This window comes from Phalacrocorax aristotelis, chromosome 1 (genome assembly GCF_949628215.1).
Source record: "Phalacrocorax aristotelis chromosome 1, bGulAri2.1, whole genome shotgun sequence".
Classification (NCBI taxonomy): domain Eukaryota; kingdom Metazoa; phylum Chordata; class Aves; order Suliformes; family Phalacrocoracidae; genus Phalacrocorax; species Phalacrocorax aristotelis.
Window position 1 is genome coordinate 194,294,865 of NC_134276.1, and position 19,934 is coordinate 194,314,798.

The 19,934-nt window shown below is 43.2% G+C and overlaps 1 protein-coding gene and 1 long non-coding RNA gene across 3 annotated transcripts in view; one reads left to right on the top strand and one right to left on the bottom strand.

The window, feature by feature from the left end:
* Nucleotides 1-13,284, bottom strand: part of WASL (WASP like actin nucleation promoting factor) — a 50,953-nt gene extending 37,669 nt beyond the window's left edge. For both annotated transcript variants that reach the window (XM_075081205.1, XM_075081204.1), the window contains exon 1: nt 13,104-13,284. In XM_075081205.1, the coding sequence (XP_074937306.1) occupies nt 13,104-13,223 (120 nt within the window). In that variant the 5' untranslated portion in view covers nt 13,224-13,284. The remainder of the gene's footprint in view (nt 1-13,103) is intronic.
* LOC142051749 (uncharacterized) lies at nt 13,233-19,118 on the top strand. The gene is made up of 3 exons (XR_012658618.1): nt 13,233-13,899; nt 14,461-14,588; nt 14,738-19,118. It is a non-coding gene; the product is annotated as an uncharacterized LOC142051749 (long non-coding RNA).
* Nucleotides 19,119-19,934: the final 816 nt, after the last annotated feature.

The following is a 19,934-nucleotide window of genomic DNA, read 5'->3' on the forward strand; positions in this document are numbered from 1 at the left end:
CCATAAGGACACTGATGCAACTTAAACCCCAATGACCAAAAGAAAGTACCCCTTGTCAAAGTAGACCTTGGGTTTCCAGTTTTTGTATCGATATTCCCCCTTCCTTTTTGATCAACTAACTACGCCAATTGCTCTGAGCACCTGAACAGCCTCAATCTGTTCACACAGAAACAGAAAGCTCTTGATGTTGAGTATATGAAAGGTAATATCAGTCCCAGGAGCATACAGTTTAGAGGAAACAAGCCGATTACCAGATTAAGACAGAGTTCAAGAAAAATGACATGCTACTCAAAAGACTTTACATGAGTCTAGATATAGGGTGTTTCTTCCAGTCTCCTGGAAGAAATAACCACAGGAGTGGGACCTACACAATAGCAATGCATTAATAGGTTGCTACAGTTTCAGGATTGTAAATTTCATCAACATCAGATTGAAGTCTGTATAACTGGGTCCTCAAAAGACCTAGGAATTAAATTGTTTTCCAGAAACTTCAACACTGTGGAACAAACACTTATCTTCCTACAAGAAGATGGTTTTGGGGGTGTGCCAGTAACACAGCTAGACCTTGAGCAAGCCTGGGGGAAAAAACCAAACAACTTGATTTCCTGGTTGTCCAGAATCCACTCCTGGGCACATGGACTGTAAATCAGAAGATGAAGCAGATTTACAGAATAAAGCAAAAGGCTAGCCAACTTCACCAATGAAAGTGTCCCGTAGAATATCTGTTATCCAAAACGCATCCTTCAGAAGACGACCTCTGCCATCCACCATGTGATATACAATATGATACAGAACCTGAGAGTTTTATATTAGCTGATGTGGAACTAATATCTCTAAATCTGCCAATCCCCACGTAAAGCTTCAGTTCTGCAACAAACACTACAGTCCTCTGAAGAATCCCAGAGTTAAAGAAGTGACATGTCAGTCGCCTCACCTCAGGACCAGGTTACTCTGACAAACCAGGGCACTGTGCTGCACTTCAACAAAGTGCCCAAACCATCTGAAGTGAAAACCCAGCCTTGATGATGCATGGCAGACATCTTTATTTATGGATGGTTTGTTTATTTGCAATAAGCCAACTATGTAACACCCTTTGCTAATTCAGGCTTGCATCATAGTGATATTGTCTGTGTGCGGTGACATTGGAGAGGAAGTTATTTCCAGTGATACAGGTATTGGTACTGCGTCATTTCATTGCTAGAGCAATCATTGCAGCCAGAATTGACATGCAAGTCACCATCCTGAAATTAAGACTAAAAGCACTCAGCTTCCAAATCCATGACGGATTGTTATCTCCCTTCTGCTCTGAAGCACTGACTACCTGCTGTGGGAGAACTGCTTGTACAGCACCAAGCATCATCAGGGGTCCAGTTCCTGGTGCCGACTTATAAAAGCAGACATGGGGAAAAAATAGTTTGAGGGGGAAGGGGAGATCACAGGACGCTAGAGGGAAAAAATAGTAAGATAAAATAAAAAATTCAGGCAAATGTCTACGGAACAGAAACATCTAAATACTATCTAACAGATCTAATGGGTGTAGAAGATAGAACTGAAAAGGTACCTTTACATCCTCGACAGAACCAATAATTAACGTGAGACAGCAGAACGGAGTATGGGATGATAAAACTATCATTAATTACACTACTTCACACCCCAGAACTGTCCTGTCTCTGGAACTCGAGTGGGAAACAAATTGTTGCATCCGAACTGACCGAAAACTGCTAAAACACTCAAAATGCAGCTGCAGGGAAGATTCCAAGAGACCTCAGCGCACCCCTGGAGTCTCTAAGGACACAAGAACTTTTCTCAAATTACTTACAAACTACTCATCAGAAAAAGAAAGCTCTAGATAGGATTAATTTTCTTGGTAGGCCAGTGCTCTGTAATCAAGGAGTACAGTAAGTGAAAGGCAGCAGCCCTTAAGGTCACCCCTGCTCTACCTAATGAAGTCTGTAGAAGCATGGATACACATTAGCCAGATCTCCTTTACCAGAAGGCTAATTCTTTTTCCCCTCCTGAAGTCAGAGGAGAGGATCAGGAATCTTATGAGCCTGTGTTCACAATGTGTCAGATGCACTTGATAATTTGTCTGCTCCAGTAGGTTGTTACATGCACAGCCACACTTCCATCTGCTGGAAACTTGTAGTCACCTGCATTTTCTCAGATTTCCAAGAGCCACTTCTAGAAGTGGAGACAAGATTGAATTTTGTTGCTGGCAGGAAAACCAGGTTTGATTCCGGCTTGATGTCAAAGAGGACAGTTATGAGAACAGCAGCAGAGCTGACCTTTATCAGGTGATGTACATACTACTGACAACTCTAGGACAGACAGTTCACTTCTGTCTCCCTATCCCCAGCACTACAGTTGCTTTTGTCCCCGGTAGCTTTTACTGGCTGCATAAATATTAGTAACTAGGACCAGGGGCACTTTCTGGATCCAATGACAAGTGGTACAGCATAATGCACATCTACACAGAGGAACTGCTCCTCCCAACACAACACAAATTGGGTAAGGACGGCCCTACCCATACCATCTATTAGGAACTGTGTTTACAGCATTCTATTTCCAAAACCACACTCATTAGTTTGGGCAAGTACTAGTTAGCATTACCCAAACCTGTGCCAGGAAGCATGCCAACAAATGAAACACCACGGACAGCCACAGAACAGTGTCCGAGTTCATGTTACTGCCCTACTTAGGTTTGTTAGCATCAGTATGTTAGGACAGCTGGCTGGCAGACCAGAGGTGAGAAAAAGGACAAGGTGCATCCTTCCGCCACTAAGCTTCAATGTACTCTGGGTGGGTATCTCACATTTTGAGCCTGCCAGTTCTGGTTATCAGGGACAGAAAGGCGTGGTCCAGAGAGGTATGGCCAGTGTCAAGGACGGACCCCTTGGTTACAGAGCATGCAGCCTGGAGCATCAGCAGGAACACTTGTTCAATAAGCACTCCTCATCTAAACAATATGAACAGAGGGGCAGAGGAACAGACAGGATTTGTTGTTTACAGGCAAAGGCCAGATATGTCTAAAGAGACTGTTAAGGAAAAGTCTCGGTAAAGAACTGAAGCACTGAAAGAGAGGCCTCCTAAATGACATAAGATGAAGTGAAAACCATGACCTGGAATAAGCAAGATCTACATCTCCTAGAGAAATATTTAGCACCAAATTCATCTCCATTAATCCTATCAAACAAAACCCTAATGCAACTAAGTGTGCTGCATCTTGTTTGTGCTTGAACTAAGGCAAGAAAGGGCGTGCCCTGTGCAGAGATACAGATGTCATAACAGACTCTCATGTATATAAATACTGGCACCTGAACATGATATGGACAAATCTCTTGAAGACAAAACTAAAATATTTTTTTTTAAATAGATAAGCACTTTGTTGAATCACTACTGAGTTCTACAGATCAAGTGCGAACAGCATTTTCTGTTGCAATAACGCTTTAAAACCTTGTATAGTTTTAAATCTGAAGTTCCAGCTACACAAACTAAGAACAGTGTTAACAGTGGAGTAGAACACTTAGAGGCCAATATTGTTTAAGAAAGATCAAAATGGCAATACCTATTGTATGGCTAAAAAATACTGGTTGATATGAAATTGCAAAAAACTAAGCCCCAAACCTGTATTTTTCTGACACTGTTAATTGCCAGGTTACTAAAAATATAAACACTAATAATCCTGTGTGCCCAGTTATAAAATGAATTTCATACGTGAGATACTCTTAACTACAAACTAAAGGCAAATAAGGAAAGCACAGCCCTGCATTTTATTTATTAGAAACTACCGCTTCCTCCTTTGCAAATGCAAGGAGAAGCTTTTGCCTGTGGTATTGCACAGAACACATACCACTACAGGATGTACATAGTTTTCTTCCTCTTTTCAGATAACCACAAAAATCAAGCACAGTTTTACAGAGAGGAGCCTATTTGGATGTCTGTGTATATTTAGTGTCATAAGCCAAGTGATGTTTCTATTTGCTTTGGCTGACTGAGGGGGAGTAAAGGAAAAAAATGCCTACTTACAAAGAATGACCGCATCTTAGCTGTGCTCAGAGCGAGCTGTCACATGGTTAGAGGAGCAGGAAATAACTTACAGTTCACTCAAAGCAGGACTAAGCAATTCTGTGGTTTCAAATCTGAGCCTGTGGAGTTGCTGAAGCTGTATCTTCCAGTATACAGTTTCTTAATATAGCAGCTTACAAACTGGAGAGTCTGGTCCTCCCTGGAAGAGCAGCAGTGGAGGGTGGAGCAGTGCAAGAAGCCTTAGGAATACCATACTCTGGTTCTTGCTTCCCCCTCTCTTATCCACCAGAAGTTCTTTTCTAAGGCAACATTAACAATGACTTTGGGCCAGTGAAGATGAAATAGGAAAGAAATATCTCATGACCATATCTCAGGCTGAAGTGCACTCTATGTATGCAGCAAACAGCTGGCTGGCACAGAGACTGCCTCCTCATCTCTTTCCTCATGCAATGCTCTGTTGAGTTAGAAGAATACAAGCCATGTATATCCCAGCACTGGGTATGGGTAGGACTACATGCCACATTAGAGACAAAGTTCATCAGCATGAGCAAAACACTTGTGGAACTGAGAAGTATGGGGGTAAAGGAGTGGAGGGAAGAATGTTGAGGAGGAGACACACTTTTACCTGGAGATCTTTGTGCAGATTATGGATGCAGGGGCTGAAGGGAAAAAGGAAGATCCTGGAAGCACTTGAGGTACAAGGGGGAAAGGGGAAATAAGAGATGGAAATGCTTTTGCTGGGACAGAAACTTGTCCAAAAAAAAAAAAAAAGCCTGCGTGATAAGAGTGCATGCAGACCCTGATGAAAGCTGAGACACAAGATTCAGAGGACAGAGGTCACTGTACAGGACTTGAAAGCAAATCAGCAGGATGGGAATTACTAAAGAAATAGTGGTTAAATTGATTCCTAAAATATTATTACCAACTTTACAGTAATCTGCTGTATAAAAATCTCAAAGCTTTATTTTCTACATAGAAACTAAGATTCTTTTTACATCAGTAAATTACTGCTTCTGTTATAAAATGTACTAAGAAGGTTGTAAAACAACTCTTGCTTTTCTTTATCCCTAACAAAGATAGATATTAATACAACAAACTAATACTCATTTACTGTTGCATCCACAAGCCACATATAGATAAATAAATCTCCTGGCTGTCACCTTGACAGGGTAGAAAGCATTTCCAATTTAGTGCCAAATTCCCATATTTAAATATTCTTGTTATTCTTCAGCCTAAACAGCAAGCATTAGACCTTGTTACTTAATACTCAGAGAATGTTTTTTTAGGAATCCATATTAACCTTTCTTGTAAATAATCTCACCAAGTGCTGGCTAACTTTCAGGAAAACCATCATCAATAACATTTGACATAATTCCTTTTTTAAAGTTTTTGCAATCTTAGAGACAGTTATCTTTCCATAATTAATAGCTCAAATAATGAAATACAGTTTTCCTAGCTTTTCAAAGAGTAGAAAGCCACATTTTTCTTTCATTAGGTTGGTGTTTCTCAAATTGCGGGCACAGTACCGTGCATAAAAGTACACTTGGTGAGCACAGATATGTTCCTGTGTAACTATACCACTCTGCTGCAGCTTAGTGGCTAATTAACAAGGGGAGATAAAGGCAAAATAACACATTCACTTTGAAGGGAAATGAGGGGAACGCAGGGGAATTCTCAATTACACATAAAGGGGATAAGGGGAAAATGCTGTGTGAAACCATCTTACAGAAATGGGAACACTTACAACCTTGATTAGCAAACCTTAATGTGATCTTTCAGCTTTAAGATAGACACACTGGAGAACTGGAAAATGCATTAACACTTTTTCTCAGAAAACTTAAAAGAAAAAGCTGCCTTAGAGTGAGGATTTTAAGGATAGCCAAATAAACAGTACAGGGAAAACAGTCTCACCAAGGTGGGGATGCATGTATGAAAGCGAGTGCCTAAGGTGAGCTGCAATCTGCAAATCTGCCAGTACGTTGTGGAGTTCTGCGTCAACAGTTTCCTTGCCAGCAAAGATCTTCTCCGCAGAACATTAAGTCTACAGGAACTGAGTAATTCATTTAATGAACTTCTTCCAGAATCATATATTCTTAACACAGGTATTCTAATTTGAGATGCCTAAGATGTCACTCACTGCATAAACACGAAGAGGTGTCAGGAAAGTTATCCACCTTTAACTCAGGGGTAGCTGAAAATACACTACTGAGTTTGAAGAATTAAGCAAGTGAGCAGCTTTATAAGAAAGTGTCCCTATGATTGTTTGCATTACATCTGTTCCTTTTTTATTTGGCCCTTCTAGTACACTGTTCCTGTCATGTGAAGATCACAGCACACTTCAGGATCTTCAAATTTCACTGCAGCTGTCCCTGAAGGTAACTGCACACCTACTATACCCATCTTACTGGTTATCCAGGCATAAACATGCCTGGAAGCATCAGAAGTTAGTGTGACAACGCACCTAAGCAAATACCTTGAGAAACAAAACCATCTCGTACAGCATCTGAGTCATGTCCCGGTAGAGTGGGCTGTCTAAAACCACCCATGAAGATACACTTCTAGTTCCACTAAATCTTCTTCTTATGATTTACTGTTACAAGAACAAACTGGCCAATAAAAAAAAAATCCCTCTTCGCCTACGTAACACATAAGAAAGGTTGGCATTGAGGAAATTGTACCCTAACCTACCAATAAGCAACTCTGTCTAGTGCCCATGACACATTTTTGTTACTTCCTATATTTTATTATCTAGGTATTAGGTCACGAAAGCCTAAGTCTCCTGCACTATGCTAAGTTTTATTTCTGTACTAGAAAGATTCCTCAAGAGGCAAGACTATGAAACATGCTCACTGGAAGAGAGGACACCATAAATCTTACCACACAGCTTTAAGTGAACAGCAAACTTTTTCCAACAAACTGAGAACTTAAAAGCTCACCAAACTCCATCTCCACTGCAGACAGCTCTGCCTATAAAAGGTCAGTGAAAGAATCGAGCCTTTTGTCATGTTGGTTAATGAACTACTGCAAAGTTCTTAGATGACACCCACTCATCTTGTACAAACCACTTCAACGCCTCCCTGCACCCATTCCAGCACTGAACAAGGAGCTGCCAGTGGCAATTGCTGCCATTGCTGGCACCTGCAGCCACTAGTTACCAATGATAGCAGTAAACAAGTTCTTAATTTCTCCACTACTAGAGACACTAACAGTAGAGCAATAAGGGTCATAAGAAGCTCTCTACAGAAAAGACAGGGAAGTTTTTTCAGGCAGAAGTACCAGACCCCCTCTGAAAGAAGGCATTAGAGTGTAAAGTTAGAACATCCTCCATTATCACCTTTTTACCCTTAAATTGCATGGTGTAAGATGGACCTTATACATTCTACTTGCTACAAATTGGGCTTATACTAAACCCTTGAAAATCCCAGAAGAAATATTCACAGAGGAAACATTCTAGTGTTAACAGATTCAGATCGATATTTATGATCAGATAATGCAGAGAGGTCACATCAATTCTCTATTAAAGGAAGAACCAAGTAAAGTCTTTCCATTTACACAATTGCATGGAATAGTAAACTCAGTCTTTATCTTCGAACAAGAAACTACCTCCTCCTTAGGTGTTCTCCTAAACAAGTGGTATCTGGACATCTCAGTGGAAATCGTGTAGTCAAAACCTGACTGTTCATCTGAATCCAGATTAAAACTGTGGTCTTCTAAATTTCTCCACCTGATTCTTCACTGTGAAGAGCCGGTAAGTTACAACACAACAGCTTGTGTCTACAAATTGTTTTCATCCTGTTGCGTCTGTACACTGTAAGATTCCAGAACATGTTACCAGGAACATGAGTGTATACTTGACCAGCTGATTAGTCACAGAGATGCTAAGAGACTTTCAGCACTTGACTACCTCCAAAACAGAGAAGTGATCTAAAAAGTAGCTCAGGAGAGAATGTAAGAGCACTGAAGCTGTAATAGACTGAGGTACTTGTTCCAGGCCTGCATTACTAGACCACCTTCTGTTTAGGAATTCATAACTTCATAATAGAGATATACAGTGACTGAAATGTATAGTAGGACTCACGTTGTATATCAAGACACAAATTTGTGTGTCTAGCATATGAGCTACAAGCATGGCCAGGAGAGATGTAACCACTACAGTTACTGAAGCAAAGACAGATTAAGTTTCTGTTTTAAGGTAAATTGGAGATTCAGATAACAGCCGGTGATGTCTACTAACAATGATGTGATTTTAACACCTAAATTTCTGTGTCTCACTCATGAACCAAATCCCATGCTCTGTGAATTGATGCTTTGTCTCAAACACATACAGCTACAAGAACATTCTACGAGCCTTGTAGAATGTTCACATGTGGTCTCAAAACATTTCTCATCCATGGGTAAATAATCTGTTTACAACATAGTTCACTACCTTAACTTAATAGCAAGCTGTGAGGAAAACAAGAATGAGAAACACTGTATGATAAGTAACTCTACTGTAGATACATGGAGGCAGTTTGAGGACAATGGTTAAGCCACTTGCTCTGAAGAGTCTGATCTGACCTGTTCCTGTGAAAATCAGTTTTGCAGGCACAGGTTTAGTTCAGAGGAACTGTCAAAAACCAATGTAATTCCCTCTAGAAGGGAAGATTATTGCTGACAAGTTGTTTTAGGATAGTGACTCCAGTGGATACTAGTGAGGCATCTGAAGATGTTACATGTCTTTTGATAGAACAGGACAGACCTCAAAAGAAATCCAGGCATAACTCTCAATATTCTTCTCTTCCACAAGACTATCCTTTACACTGTCTTCTCCCTCTGCATCTCATTTGAAAACACATGCAACGATGAGATAACCCCCACTGAACTGGCAACTCAGTGCTTCCATCTGCTCAAGAGATAACTCCTTTTCAAACTACAATCTTAAGCTTTCTTGGATGTACAGCCTGCAGCATAAACGCGAACTGAAGAATCTCAACACTTCTCAGCCACATGAAGTTGCCCATTACTCAGACCAGTAATCCACCTTCAAGTCTCAGTTCATGCTGTTTTCATACACACAAGAAATCTTACCTGATATATATATATAATCCTGATATAACCTTTAATTCTTATCAATTAAGAGCTATAACTGTCATTCAGGTTCTTATTTTATCTGAACTATTACTGTAACTAGTCCTTTGGCTCTGACATACAATCTTATTCTGGTCACACGCACTTCAAAGGCAGTCAAAACAGTTTTCTTAGTTTACTGCTGTGTCACTTATCCTTTTGCATTCTTTACCAGTTCCTGTTTACTGTATCAACCATGGCAAGATCTTACAAATAACGTTTTCCTAGCCTTACCCCTTACACCTTATGCCAGTGTTGAGTCCTGCTTCTAAGCAGTATAATTTTAGAAATAGTTAAAGGCATATGGATATTTTGTCAAGTACACACTTCTCGTATTTTCTTTCCTAATGCCTCTCACACATGTAAAACTGTTTCTACAGAATAAACAAGTTTTTCCATTAGTGACATTACTGACCAATTGATCATGCAAATCGTAGAAGTACCTTCTTTATTAAAAATTATTAATGGGACACCTAGCGCGTGCTTTTCCTTACAAAACTCATTCCTATTCCTTAGGACAGAATTAAACTGACTGATTTGTAACTCAGCAGACTTAAGCAAAAACTTCCAAGTTTGGCACAACCACAAAAATATTCCATTAATATGCATAAAAGTAATCTCATAGCTCACCTTAGCATATGTTTATCATAATGTAGAAATAAAAGTCTACGCAAAAAATAGTTATTGATAAATTTCTACAGACAGTAAATTTTACACCTGACCTAGATAACAAATGTCATGTACCTGAATGAAAATTAGTTACATGCCTAAGCGACAATGAAAGTCCTAGAAGGCTACCTTATGCTGGATACCTGCTGCAGGTAGTTCCACATTTGGATTCATATTTCAACCAAATGAACTATAGCTGCAGCTTTTACTTTTAGCCAGTGGCTTGCTTCTGAAAACCTGATATGTCATGGACAAAAGTATTTTAATTGCTTATAGATTCTGATAAGCATTTCACAGCTCAGCAAGCAGGGGCGGGGAGGAAGAGAGTAGAAGAACAAAAAAATCAGTAGCCTTCTGTATGTACATTTGCCTACTAGTCCATGAGATTCCCAAAGTATCAGCAGTAGTCCAGAAAATGGTATCAGCCTCAACAGCACACACAGAGCAATGGCTCTTCACCATTTCCCCCACTCCCAGCTAATTTTTATGTTCACCAGTCATCGTTACTTAAGATGCCATTGAAATTACATCAGTATTGGAGTTCATAGGTTGCGAGTCATCGATCAAAATTAAGCTACTTGATAAATTTCTTTGCTTTTCTATAGAACAAAAATAGAGTGGGGGTTTTTTTTAATTCTCTGTTATTTCAAAGCAGTTGCCTTGTTATCAGTCAAAAACAGATAGGAAAGAGAGTTGAAATAAATCAGGTCCAGAGTGCCACATGCTTTCTTAACCAAGCCCCTCAAGACTGATACCAGCACTATGCCCTCCATAAGAACACTATAAATTATTACTACAAAAAGAGCATCTAGGATCATAGTTTAATATCTCAACTGTTCCTCCAGCATTCATTTCACTAGCAATGTAAACACAAGGTCAAGTCAAACATAATCTAAAGTTATGTTGATATGGCAGATGCACATCACATCCAGCAGCATACCCATGCCCCCACTGGCAGAAACACTACCTGTAGCAGCCAGGTAGTACAGTCAATTCAGTTGGTGGGAAATCAAGCTTGTAGCATCCTACAAAACTCACAAGATTTTTCCTTTCTGAAAGAGTAGTATTTACAGCCTGATGTTTCAGTAATGAATAATTCAAACATGGATATTAAGAAATCAAATATCATGTACATTACAGCAAAAAGGCATTTATAAGCGTAGCATGCCAACACTGAGTCAGGCTAGAAGGTCAAGAGTACTATCGAGCTCTGACAGACCGACATCATGGATTCAAGTTAGGCATCTGAAGCTGTTACCATCTCCAGGTACCCACTTCCACTATCAGAGAACAGACACTGCCCTCCAAGGGACAGAGATGTTCAATCTGTTCATGAATTAGTTTCTGACTTATCACCATTTTTGGCTTATGCCACAGTAAGTAAAAAAACCTCTAGAGTTTTGACACTCAGGTCCTCGATATTGAGCAGAGACCCTCAATTATAGTAAGATGAGCCTATACTTAACCTAGAAAGCACATAGGGCTGGGGGAGAAGGGAAAGAGAATGGGCCACAAGTAGAAAAACCTCAATCGGGAAGTCATCCAAGATTCAGTGTAAACCACGAGAATGTGTAGTTTCAAGAAAAATTCAAGGCAAGTCATGTCTATGAAGCTACCAACCTGTCACAAATCCCATAACACCCAGATACTGTGAAGATATTTACCTCTAAAGTCTGCTTTCAACATGCTATTTATGCAGAAAAGTTGAGAACTTGAGTAGGTGAGTGTTACAGCTGAGCGTAAGAAAAACAAGAAGTGTGTTCACTTGACAAGAAAATCCAAGTTGTAGAAAAACAAACTGGAAATCAACTTACACAAATTCATGCACTAGTTTTTAAATTTAGAGAAAAGGTGGGAGGTTTTTTGTTTATTTGGGTGTGGGTTTTTTTGCACAAAGGAGCTAAACATATTTAATATGTGCCTGAAAGTAGTTCAATTAATTGAAGGTGGTTTTTTTACAAATGTATTACTTTTTTTAAAAAAAAAATCCTTCACAGTCACACCTTCTGATCCATTTAGCTTAGTTACTGTGACAGCATCTTATTTAACTCACCCAAATGTAAATATCACCTACTTCCTGTTCGGTTACTACATCTTATGCTTTCCTTGCAACAGTCAGTTTGATCAACAATACCATTTCAAAGTCCAAATAGTTATGTGGGACCATTATGACCACACAGATATGCTGCTTTAGATCACAATTTTAAGTTCATTAAATACTCTTCATAGCAGTACAGCAAGATGCACAGTGCCTGACATTAGTATGCTAGGTGCTGGACACAAAGCATCCGAAGACAGCCAGATAACATAATTCTCAATGGCTTCTGAGTGGTATTTTTTTTTCTTAAAAAAAAAACCCACTGTTTTTCATTTTTTCAAAACCATGATTTTTCTAAAAGCTGCTTCTTTTCTAAAGAAAGTGGTTAACTTTTGAAGCCTTCAAGTAGTTCTTTAATACAGATAAGTATGGGTTTATATCAACATGCAAGAAGGTATTTTGAAAACTAAGTTGTTACTGATATACTTGGTAACACATTCACCACAAGGCTTTTTCTTTTTTAAGCATTATGTTGCCTTTTTTATACACACACATATACATACATAAAACCAGGAAGAGGTGCGGTACCTGAGTCGCATTTGGGTACCTGAACCTCTTCTTGAGGCTAGGAGAACTACAGACTAACTCCACGACAGGCCTAGCACTGATACGAGCCTTCCTACAACTTCGCCAACACTGCTCCGTGGTGCCGCAGGTGCACCTAGGGCTCGTCCCCGCCTCATCAAGCAGCTCAACTTTTTCCCGCGATCCCCGCGGCCGGTCCCCCCCGCAGAGCGGGGCCCAACTGCGGGACTGTGGCGGGAGCCCCGCCGGCCGCCCTCCGGGGACTCCGTGCCGGCGGGCAGAGTCTGGGAGCCGCCCCGGTGCGCAGGGCTCCAGCCGGAGCCGGCCGGGCAGAGGGGGCGAGGCCGGGCCCGCCGCTCAGGGCGGGCAGGCAGCCGAGCCGGGCCGGACGAGGGGCCCCGCCGCCATTCATTGCTCCGGCACCGCCGCCGCCGCCCGGGGGGCGGAGGACCAGGCGGGCACGGAGCGAGGCCTGCGGGGCGGCCGCCCCCCTCCCGGGCGTCGGGCCGGGGCAGCGGAGCGGGCCGGCCCGGCCCGGCTGAAACTTCCGCAGCCCTCAACTTCCCGGCGTCCCGACCGGCCTTGTCCTCACACGCCCCCGGCCCCGGAGCGCCCGGACTGGGGGTCCCCAGCTCCCTCCCCTGCCCTGCCCTCCCCGCCGCCGCGGGCCGGGACTCACCACGCATTTCTTGCCGAGGAAGCAGAAGAGGCTCTCATTCTCCTGCGGGGTGAGTAGCAGGGAGCCCACGTTGGTGACCCGCCGCGGCTGCGGGGGCTGCTGCTGCGGGTTGCCGCTCATGGCCGGGGCCGGCCCGGCGCTGCCGCCCTCGCCTCCCTACGACTGCTGGCGCCCGCGGCCCTCCTCCTCCTCCTCCTCCTCCTCCTCCTCCTCCTCCTCCGCTGCCGCCGCGGCCTCACAGCAGCCGCATCCCGGAGCCTCCCTCTCGGGGCCAGGGAAGGCGGGAGGCGGAGAGGGGCGGAGGGGCCTCTGCGGCCCGCGGCGAGGACGGCGGGGACAGGGGCGGCGAGAGGCGGGGAGCAGCCGCGCCGGTGCCACTCCGCGCCGGCGGCCGATCGCGCCCGCCCCTCCGAGAGGCGCTAAACTTCCAACTCCGGCCCGGCTCCGGCGGCCGCGCGATCCAACATGGCAGCGGGGGCGGGCGAGACCACGGCGCGCGGCAGCCGGAGGGGAGGCCGGCGAGCGCCCTGCCGCCGCGACCATTCGCCGTGCGGGGGGGGACGGGGGGGACCGCCTTCCGCCCCCGCCCCCGCCCCGCCCCGCCCCGCCCCGCCGCGCCTCGGCGGCCCGCTCGCCCCCTCGATACCTGCCAGGCCGGCCTGGCGGCTGCTGGGCGGCAGAGGTGGAGGAGGAAGAGAAAGGGGAAGGAGAAGAGGAAGGAGCCGTCGCCGCCGTCCCTGTCCCTGCCCCTGCCGCCACCTGCCCCGGGATGGGGACCGGCGCGGCGATGTCCGGGGTCCGTGGGAGCCGCCGGGGCAGGGCCTGAAGGGAGCGGGGCGGGGGGCGCCGCGGACGCGGGGCCTTGGGGTCCCGGGCGGGGGCAGGCCCGGTCCGTGGGGGAGGGAGGCCGATCACCGGGAGCGCGAAGCGGTGCCGAAATCCGTTAAACGGATGCTCCCTACTGAGCGAGCGCGAGGGGCGGCCGGGCCTCACGCACGGGTCCGGGTACCACGGTGCGTTGGGGACCGTTACGCTTTTAGTGAAACCCGATTTACTTTGTAACTCGAAAATCTTTTCACTTTTTCGTGACAGAAAGGAAAATGCCTCGTCGTGGCTTGCTGCGTGGGGCGGCTGGTTCCTGCAGGCCCGGGGGTGCGCAGTCACACAGGGGGGCAGGAGCAGGGGTGTCAGCCCTCATGCTGCCTAAGGCAGGCTGCCACAGTCTGAAGTGAAATACCTAAAAATACCTAAAATAGGTACTTCAGGCTCTCCGGGGGTCAGCTACCGAGGAAAAACCACGTATACAGTCAGCAGCCTCTGTCAGCTGGATTTCTCTCCCCCCTTCTTCACATGACAGCAGCTAGCTGGGATGGAGGTTGAAGCTGGGATGGAGGTTGAAGCCTGAAGATCCAGAGCACAGTTGCCTTATGCTCAGCCTGGCTTTTAGGTGCATGAAAGAAATGCTCATGCATCTCATCTGCAAAGGTGAAAACCAGGTGCCAAAGTTATCACCTTTGCTAGTTTTCTGTGTGTTTTTAGGTGAAGAATGTGTTGCTTCACATTCTCTCATAAATTCATTGTCCGTCTGGAAGGTGCTAAACCAATCACCCATGGTGGTTTACTTTGTATTGTAGGAAAGAAGTGAAGAAGCATGGGAGGAAAGAAACTAGAAAAGCCCAGGAGAAAAACCTGTGAACACAAGTCTTTGTATGAAGCTCTACTGACTTCCGTTCATATCTTCCAAAAGATCAGGCGGGAACAGATGGCAACCCCTTCTGCTCTACTTATAGCCCCTTTTCCCTATACTAAGAGCCTGTAACTGTGTTCAAAAGTATAATGAAGGGAAAATACGGTGGAAAATCCTGAGCTTTCAGCACAAAAAGAAAAAGTATCTGCATATACAGGACTCCTCAATCCACAGATCTCACAAAAGTGGCTTGGGCCTTTGCTGTAAAGGAAGACCGTTAGGAACCAATTCTTCCAAAGTAATTTCCAGCAATCCTAGGTTCTTCAGTTTTCATTCCTTTCTTGTGCAAGTATGTGCATATTTTATGGGAAGAGAAAATAGCAGAAGAGTATGGGCAGCATTTTGCTCGTCGAAAATGTATGCAAAAAGATAAAACACATGGAAGCACTTCACAGACACTTGGGTGGGTTTTTCTTAATTTTATAAAACAATTATTTTATAGCCAAAGCCATTTCAAGAAAATCTACATACCTCTATTGCTGGTCACAGTGTAAATAGCTAAAAATATAGTACACCTTCGATAGGTACATGCTGGTACTGTCCTCACCTCTCTGACCACTTATGTTCCTTGATTATTTTTTTTTCTCATTTCTGTTAACTTCTACTGATACATATTGTCAAAATCTTGCCATTCAGTGAGAGTTCTGGGTGATACATTTTGCTTCATACTGTTCTCAGACCAGCTGCCTGGTACGTATTTCATAAGGGCCCTTTAACCTTCAGGCTCTATTGTTAGGATTTTGTTTGCTTTTTTGATAGGGGTAGGCAGGAAAGGGAAGAAAAAAGAGCTATTTTCAGACTCTCTGTTTCATTAATTATGTAAAAGCTGTTTCTGTTTTCATATCATGGCAAAGCAGCAAGTACTGAAGGGAAATGGAAATATCAGTATCTGGTGATAAGTCCAAGGGATCCACTGAAAAACAGATTTTTGCTTTTGATTTACGTTTTCAGAAATATCAGCAAAGAACTGCTATTCTTGCATAAAACATCCAATTTCAAGCAAAGTTCTCTCAAGGAAAGTCACCAGCTAGAATTACCTGTCTCTATTTTGAAGGAATTGCAGTGCTCTTTCTGACCTTTCTTAGGGAAATGGCTGTCATTGTTTATCTGAGGCTTTCCTCTGAATTTCTCACTGTAGTCCTTAGGGTTCGAGCTGTGTTACCCACTGCTGATGTCTGTAAGCTTTATGGGAAGCTGCTCTTCTCTTGTATTTTTCCATTTCAGGATACCAGCCCGTAGCACCAAGGTGCTGAAATACATTGGAAGTGACGTGTGTATCAATATAAGCAAGTGTAATTATTTTAAAGATTTATATTATAAATACATAATTAATAAACAGTTTTTATTATCCTCGTCAGACAGAAAATATGTGTGTCTCAGCTTGGCCGTTAAATGTGGACCTCTACAGTAATTCTTCATACTTTGAGTTTCAGAGTTTAAATATTCACACAATTTCAGAAATAACATTCTGCATTGAAAATGGTGAGGAAGACTTTCTACTTAATTTTTCTAGCATTACAAATCCTATTTTAAAGGTTTTATTGAAGTCTGAATTATCTAAATGCAAGAAGTTAGTTCTCCAATGATTTTTTTTTTTCAGCAGCGCCACTCCATTTCCCAAATCTTGATTTTGTCCCAGTGCTGAATTTAGGCCACACAGTTTGGTTTTCTCATTTTCCATAAGATGAAGAGACAGTTGATGGCACCAAAGAGCAGGCAGGCTTAAAGGAGACCGTGGCTCTCCATAGCAAAAAATCCCCCCTACCATCTCTCTTCTGTCTCCCGTTACTCTTGGTGACAAGAGGAGCAGCCTGGGACAAGTGCAAACCTCGCTGTGGCGCCCACATAAGCATGGCTGGGGGAGCCGAGGAACGAGAGCGTGTGATTACTGCCACCGCACCAGAGGGGTATGTCAACAGGTCAGCCCAAGAGCGAACAAAAGGGAGGAAGGGCTTGTTTCCCTCAACACCCTTCTTTCTTGGGCTTGTAGAAAACACCAGTCCACTTACTGCAAAACCACTTGTGGTAACTGAAAAAAGGAACTGTCTTTGTGGTTGGAAGTGGGTTTTGAGCCATGAAGACAAAGTTCCTTTTTTTAAGTAAACCATGTTTTTCGCAGCAGAGACCTTATTGAAGAGGACGGGGTTTGCATCGTTACTGAATCGATGGCAAATAGCATATTAGTTATTTTAATTGACAAGAGGTTCATTCACTTCTCTCTGTGTGCTGAACCTTTAAATGTTTCAGAATCCCAGCCTGCTCTGGAGGTAACCGAATCATCTGTTAAGTTACGGCTTGTTTCAGATGCAGTCACTGCATTTGCTTTCTCATGGAGATTTGATATTAACTTTTTCAGGCATGTAATAAGTCTGGAAGAAAGAGAATCTGGAGTCTATGGTGATTTTCTTCTCTATGTTGAATTTGTAACCTGGACTTAAGTTACAGAAGTACATGAAGTAGCCACAGAAGTTGAAAAGTTGACAATTCCATTTTGTTTTAATTAGTCAGGAAAGCCTCTGCTAATTCCATATGGATGTGGAAGTGTAGTGTCAGTAGGAGTAATTCTGTCCTTTTGTGGGCCAGCCGCGCAGCAGAGCATCTTCGCCATCCGAATGACCAGGCTGGAGCCTGAGAACCAATGCTGTGGGACAATAAGTTCTTTCATTTCTCACACGAATGCTGTCTTGGGTGCCAGCTAGAACTTTTCCTCTCCCTGTAGTGCCTGTTACGCATGTCTTTCTGTTTGCAGTATCTTTTCTAGCCCTCATTTTCAACCTAAGACTGTTTATTTGTAGGAAAGTAATTTGTGCCCTTCCATTTTGCTCAGCAAAGGATGAAATTGATTTTGCTTTGAATGTAGAATCGTACTTTCTGTGTGCTGGGGTAAGATTTGAGCAAGTCTGTTTTAACTTTGAAATCAGCTATGGGAAGATCTAGTTCTTTTCAAGAGCTCCTCTACAATTCCATTGTGGCCTGAAGCATTGGACTGTATCACTCTCCTTTTCAGGATGGTGGAGAAGATGGACTAAACAACATACTGGAATTTGAGGCATCCTCTCTCTCTCTTAGTGCGTATCTATTGATCATTGCCTGCAGTAACTGTGGAACAGTTCTGTAGCTGCTCTGCAAATAAGGGGAAAACATTTTTCTTTCCTCAGCCCACCTAGCACCTAGCTTTGCATCTAAGCCCGTCTTCAAAATTGTATAGCACATGGTTTGTTGAAACACTTTTTGTTCTCTTCGCTTGGTTTATACCTCAGCAGAGGTGCAACTTCTGGGTTTTACACCCAGCAATTACTGTAAGTGGAGTAAATAAGTTAATTTTGATTTATCCACAGGTATTAAAATGAATGTTTATTCCTTCCTCTAAGTCTCCTGACAGTTTTTAAATTCAATGTAATGAAATCTCCCTTCAGCCATTAATTAGCCACCATAACGCTCAAGAACTTCACCAGTTAAAAAAAGAAAAAGAAAAACATGTTCTTTCCTTACTGTGATCTGCAAATCTGTTGTTAGAGCACATTTCCTTAACAACAGAAATCTTGCTCTGGCTTTGACACGTCAGTTCTTGTTTGCAGCGTGACTGACCTCCCACCCTGATCAGCATGGCTCTGACCAGGAAGCCTGATCCTTACTGAGCAGAGGGAACACAGGCAAGTGCCTTCAAAACCCACCTTTTCTACTGTAAGCACTAAGTACAACGTACATAGTTGCCCTCTCAGAGCTGGCCTGAGATCAGTAGTTTACTCCCAAAAGCTCAATGAACAGCTGGCAAATATATAAGCAACTCAGCAACAGTTGCAATTTGGACCCTGATGGATGACTTAACTTTCATGTAGGATTTTTTTTTTTTCTTTTAATTCTGTATCCAACATATTACAACCCTAAGGAACAGGCATGAACTGCACCTTGGTTCTTGTTGGGGATGTGCCAGGGCTCACACTACCAGATCCTTACTGCAGAGCTACAGTGTGTCAGGGCTGGCTGCGTCCTGCCACTCCTGTTCTGCTGCTGCTGCTGCCCTCCCGGAGCCCAAGGAGTGACATCCCATGGAAGGTCAGCCTTCTTCTGGCAGATGGGTCCAGACCTGGAGCTTCACTCTTGAATCAGACCGACTCTGTTGTGTTAGTACTTCTTTAATTGTCTTCTGTGCGGTTTTGCTAGTTGATGCAAATCTTTAGGGAAAAAAAGAAAAAGAGCAGTCTTTATGCATCAGTGTTCTTGAAGGCGTATGGCTCCACTTCATAAAGCAAGATTGAGAACATGCATATCTTGATCAGCCTGATTTTTGTGTTCGGGGAGTTTACTTCTATCAGCTCCAGGCCAACTAGAGCCACTGGTGCAGTGAACTATACTGCTTTTATAGGAAAAAGAGAGTATGTTTAACAAATCTAGAAGCTTAACGAACATAGGCTGTAGGAGCTTTAACAAATATAAACAAAATGAAATTGAATATGCTGCAAACTGGCTTGAGAAGATGATTTAGAACCATCTATTTTCTTTTTTTTCAAAACCGTATGTGCAGTCAATGACTGTTGCTTATGTGTATGATGCATCAACAAGAAAATCTGCACTGTCCAGTTGTTTCACCTCAGAGATAAGTAAATCTAAAAGTAAATCTTTGGTTTTGATTGCATCCTAGTAAGTAAAGATAATCAAATTTCCTTAAGACCTTAGGAATATCTAGAATTTAGCACAGACAGCCAAGTTATTTTAATTGGTACTTTCCTGGCTACCCTATTATTACTTTCAGTTAAGTTTCCGTGGTATGTTAAGATGCCATATACAAATGATAGCAGTGCTTTTTGCGGATATCTACTTTGCTCATGCTCATCAACTCAACCTGAAGGAGAAGCTGTCCTGTGAGAACTATTTTTTTTCTTTTTCCTCTTTCTACTTAAAATACCACTGTATGTGTAACACAGTAGTGCCTGAAGCCCCATACAGATTTGGTGCCCAGGTGCCCTGTAAACATGTATGAGAACGCAGCGGCTGATCCAGAGGGAGGTGACCTTAACCTTGGAGAACATCCACAGGAGCCTGCCTCCTAAAACTAACCATCCTTGAATAAATATTGATTCTGT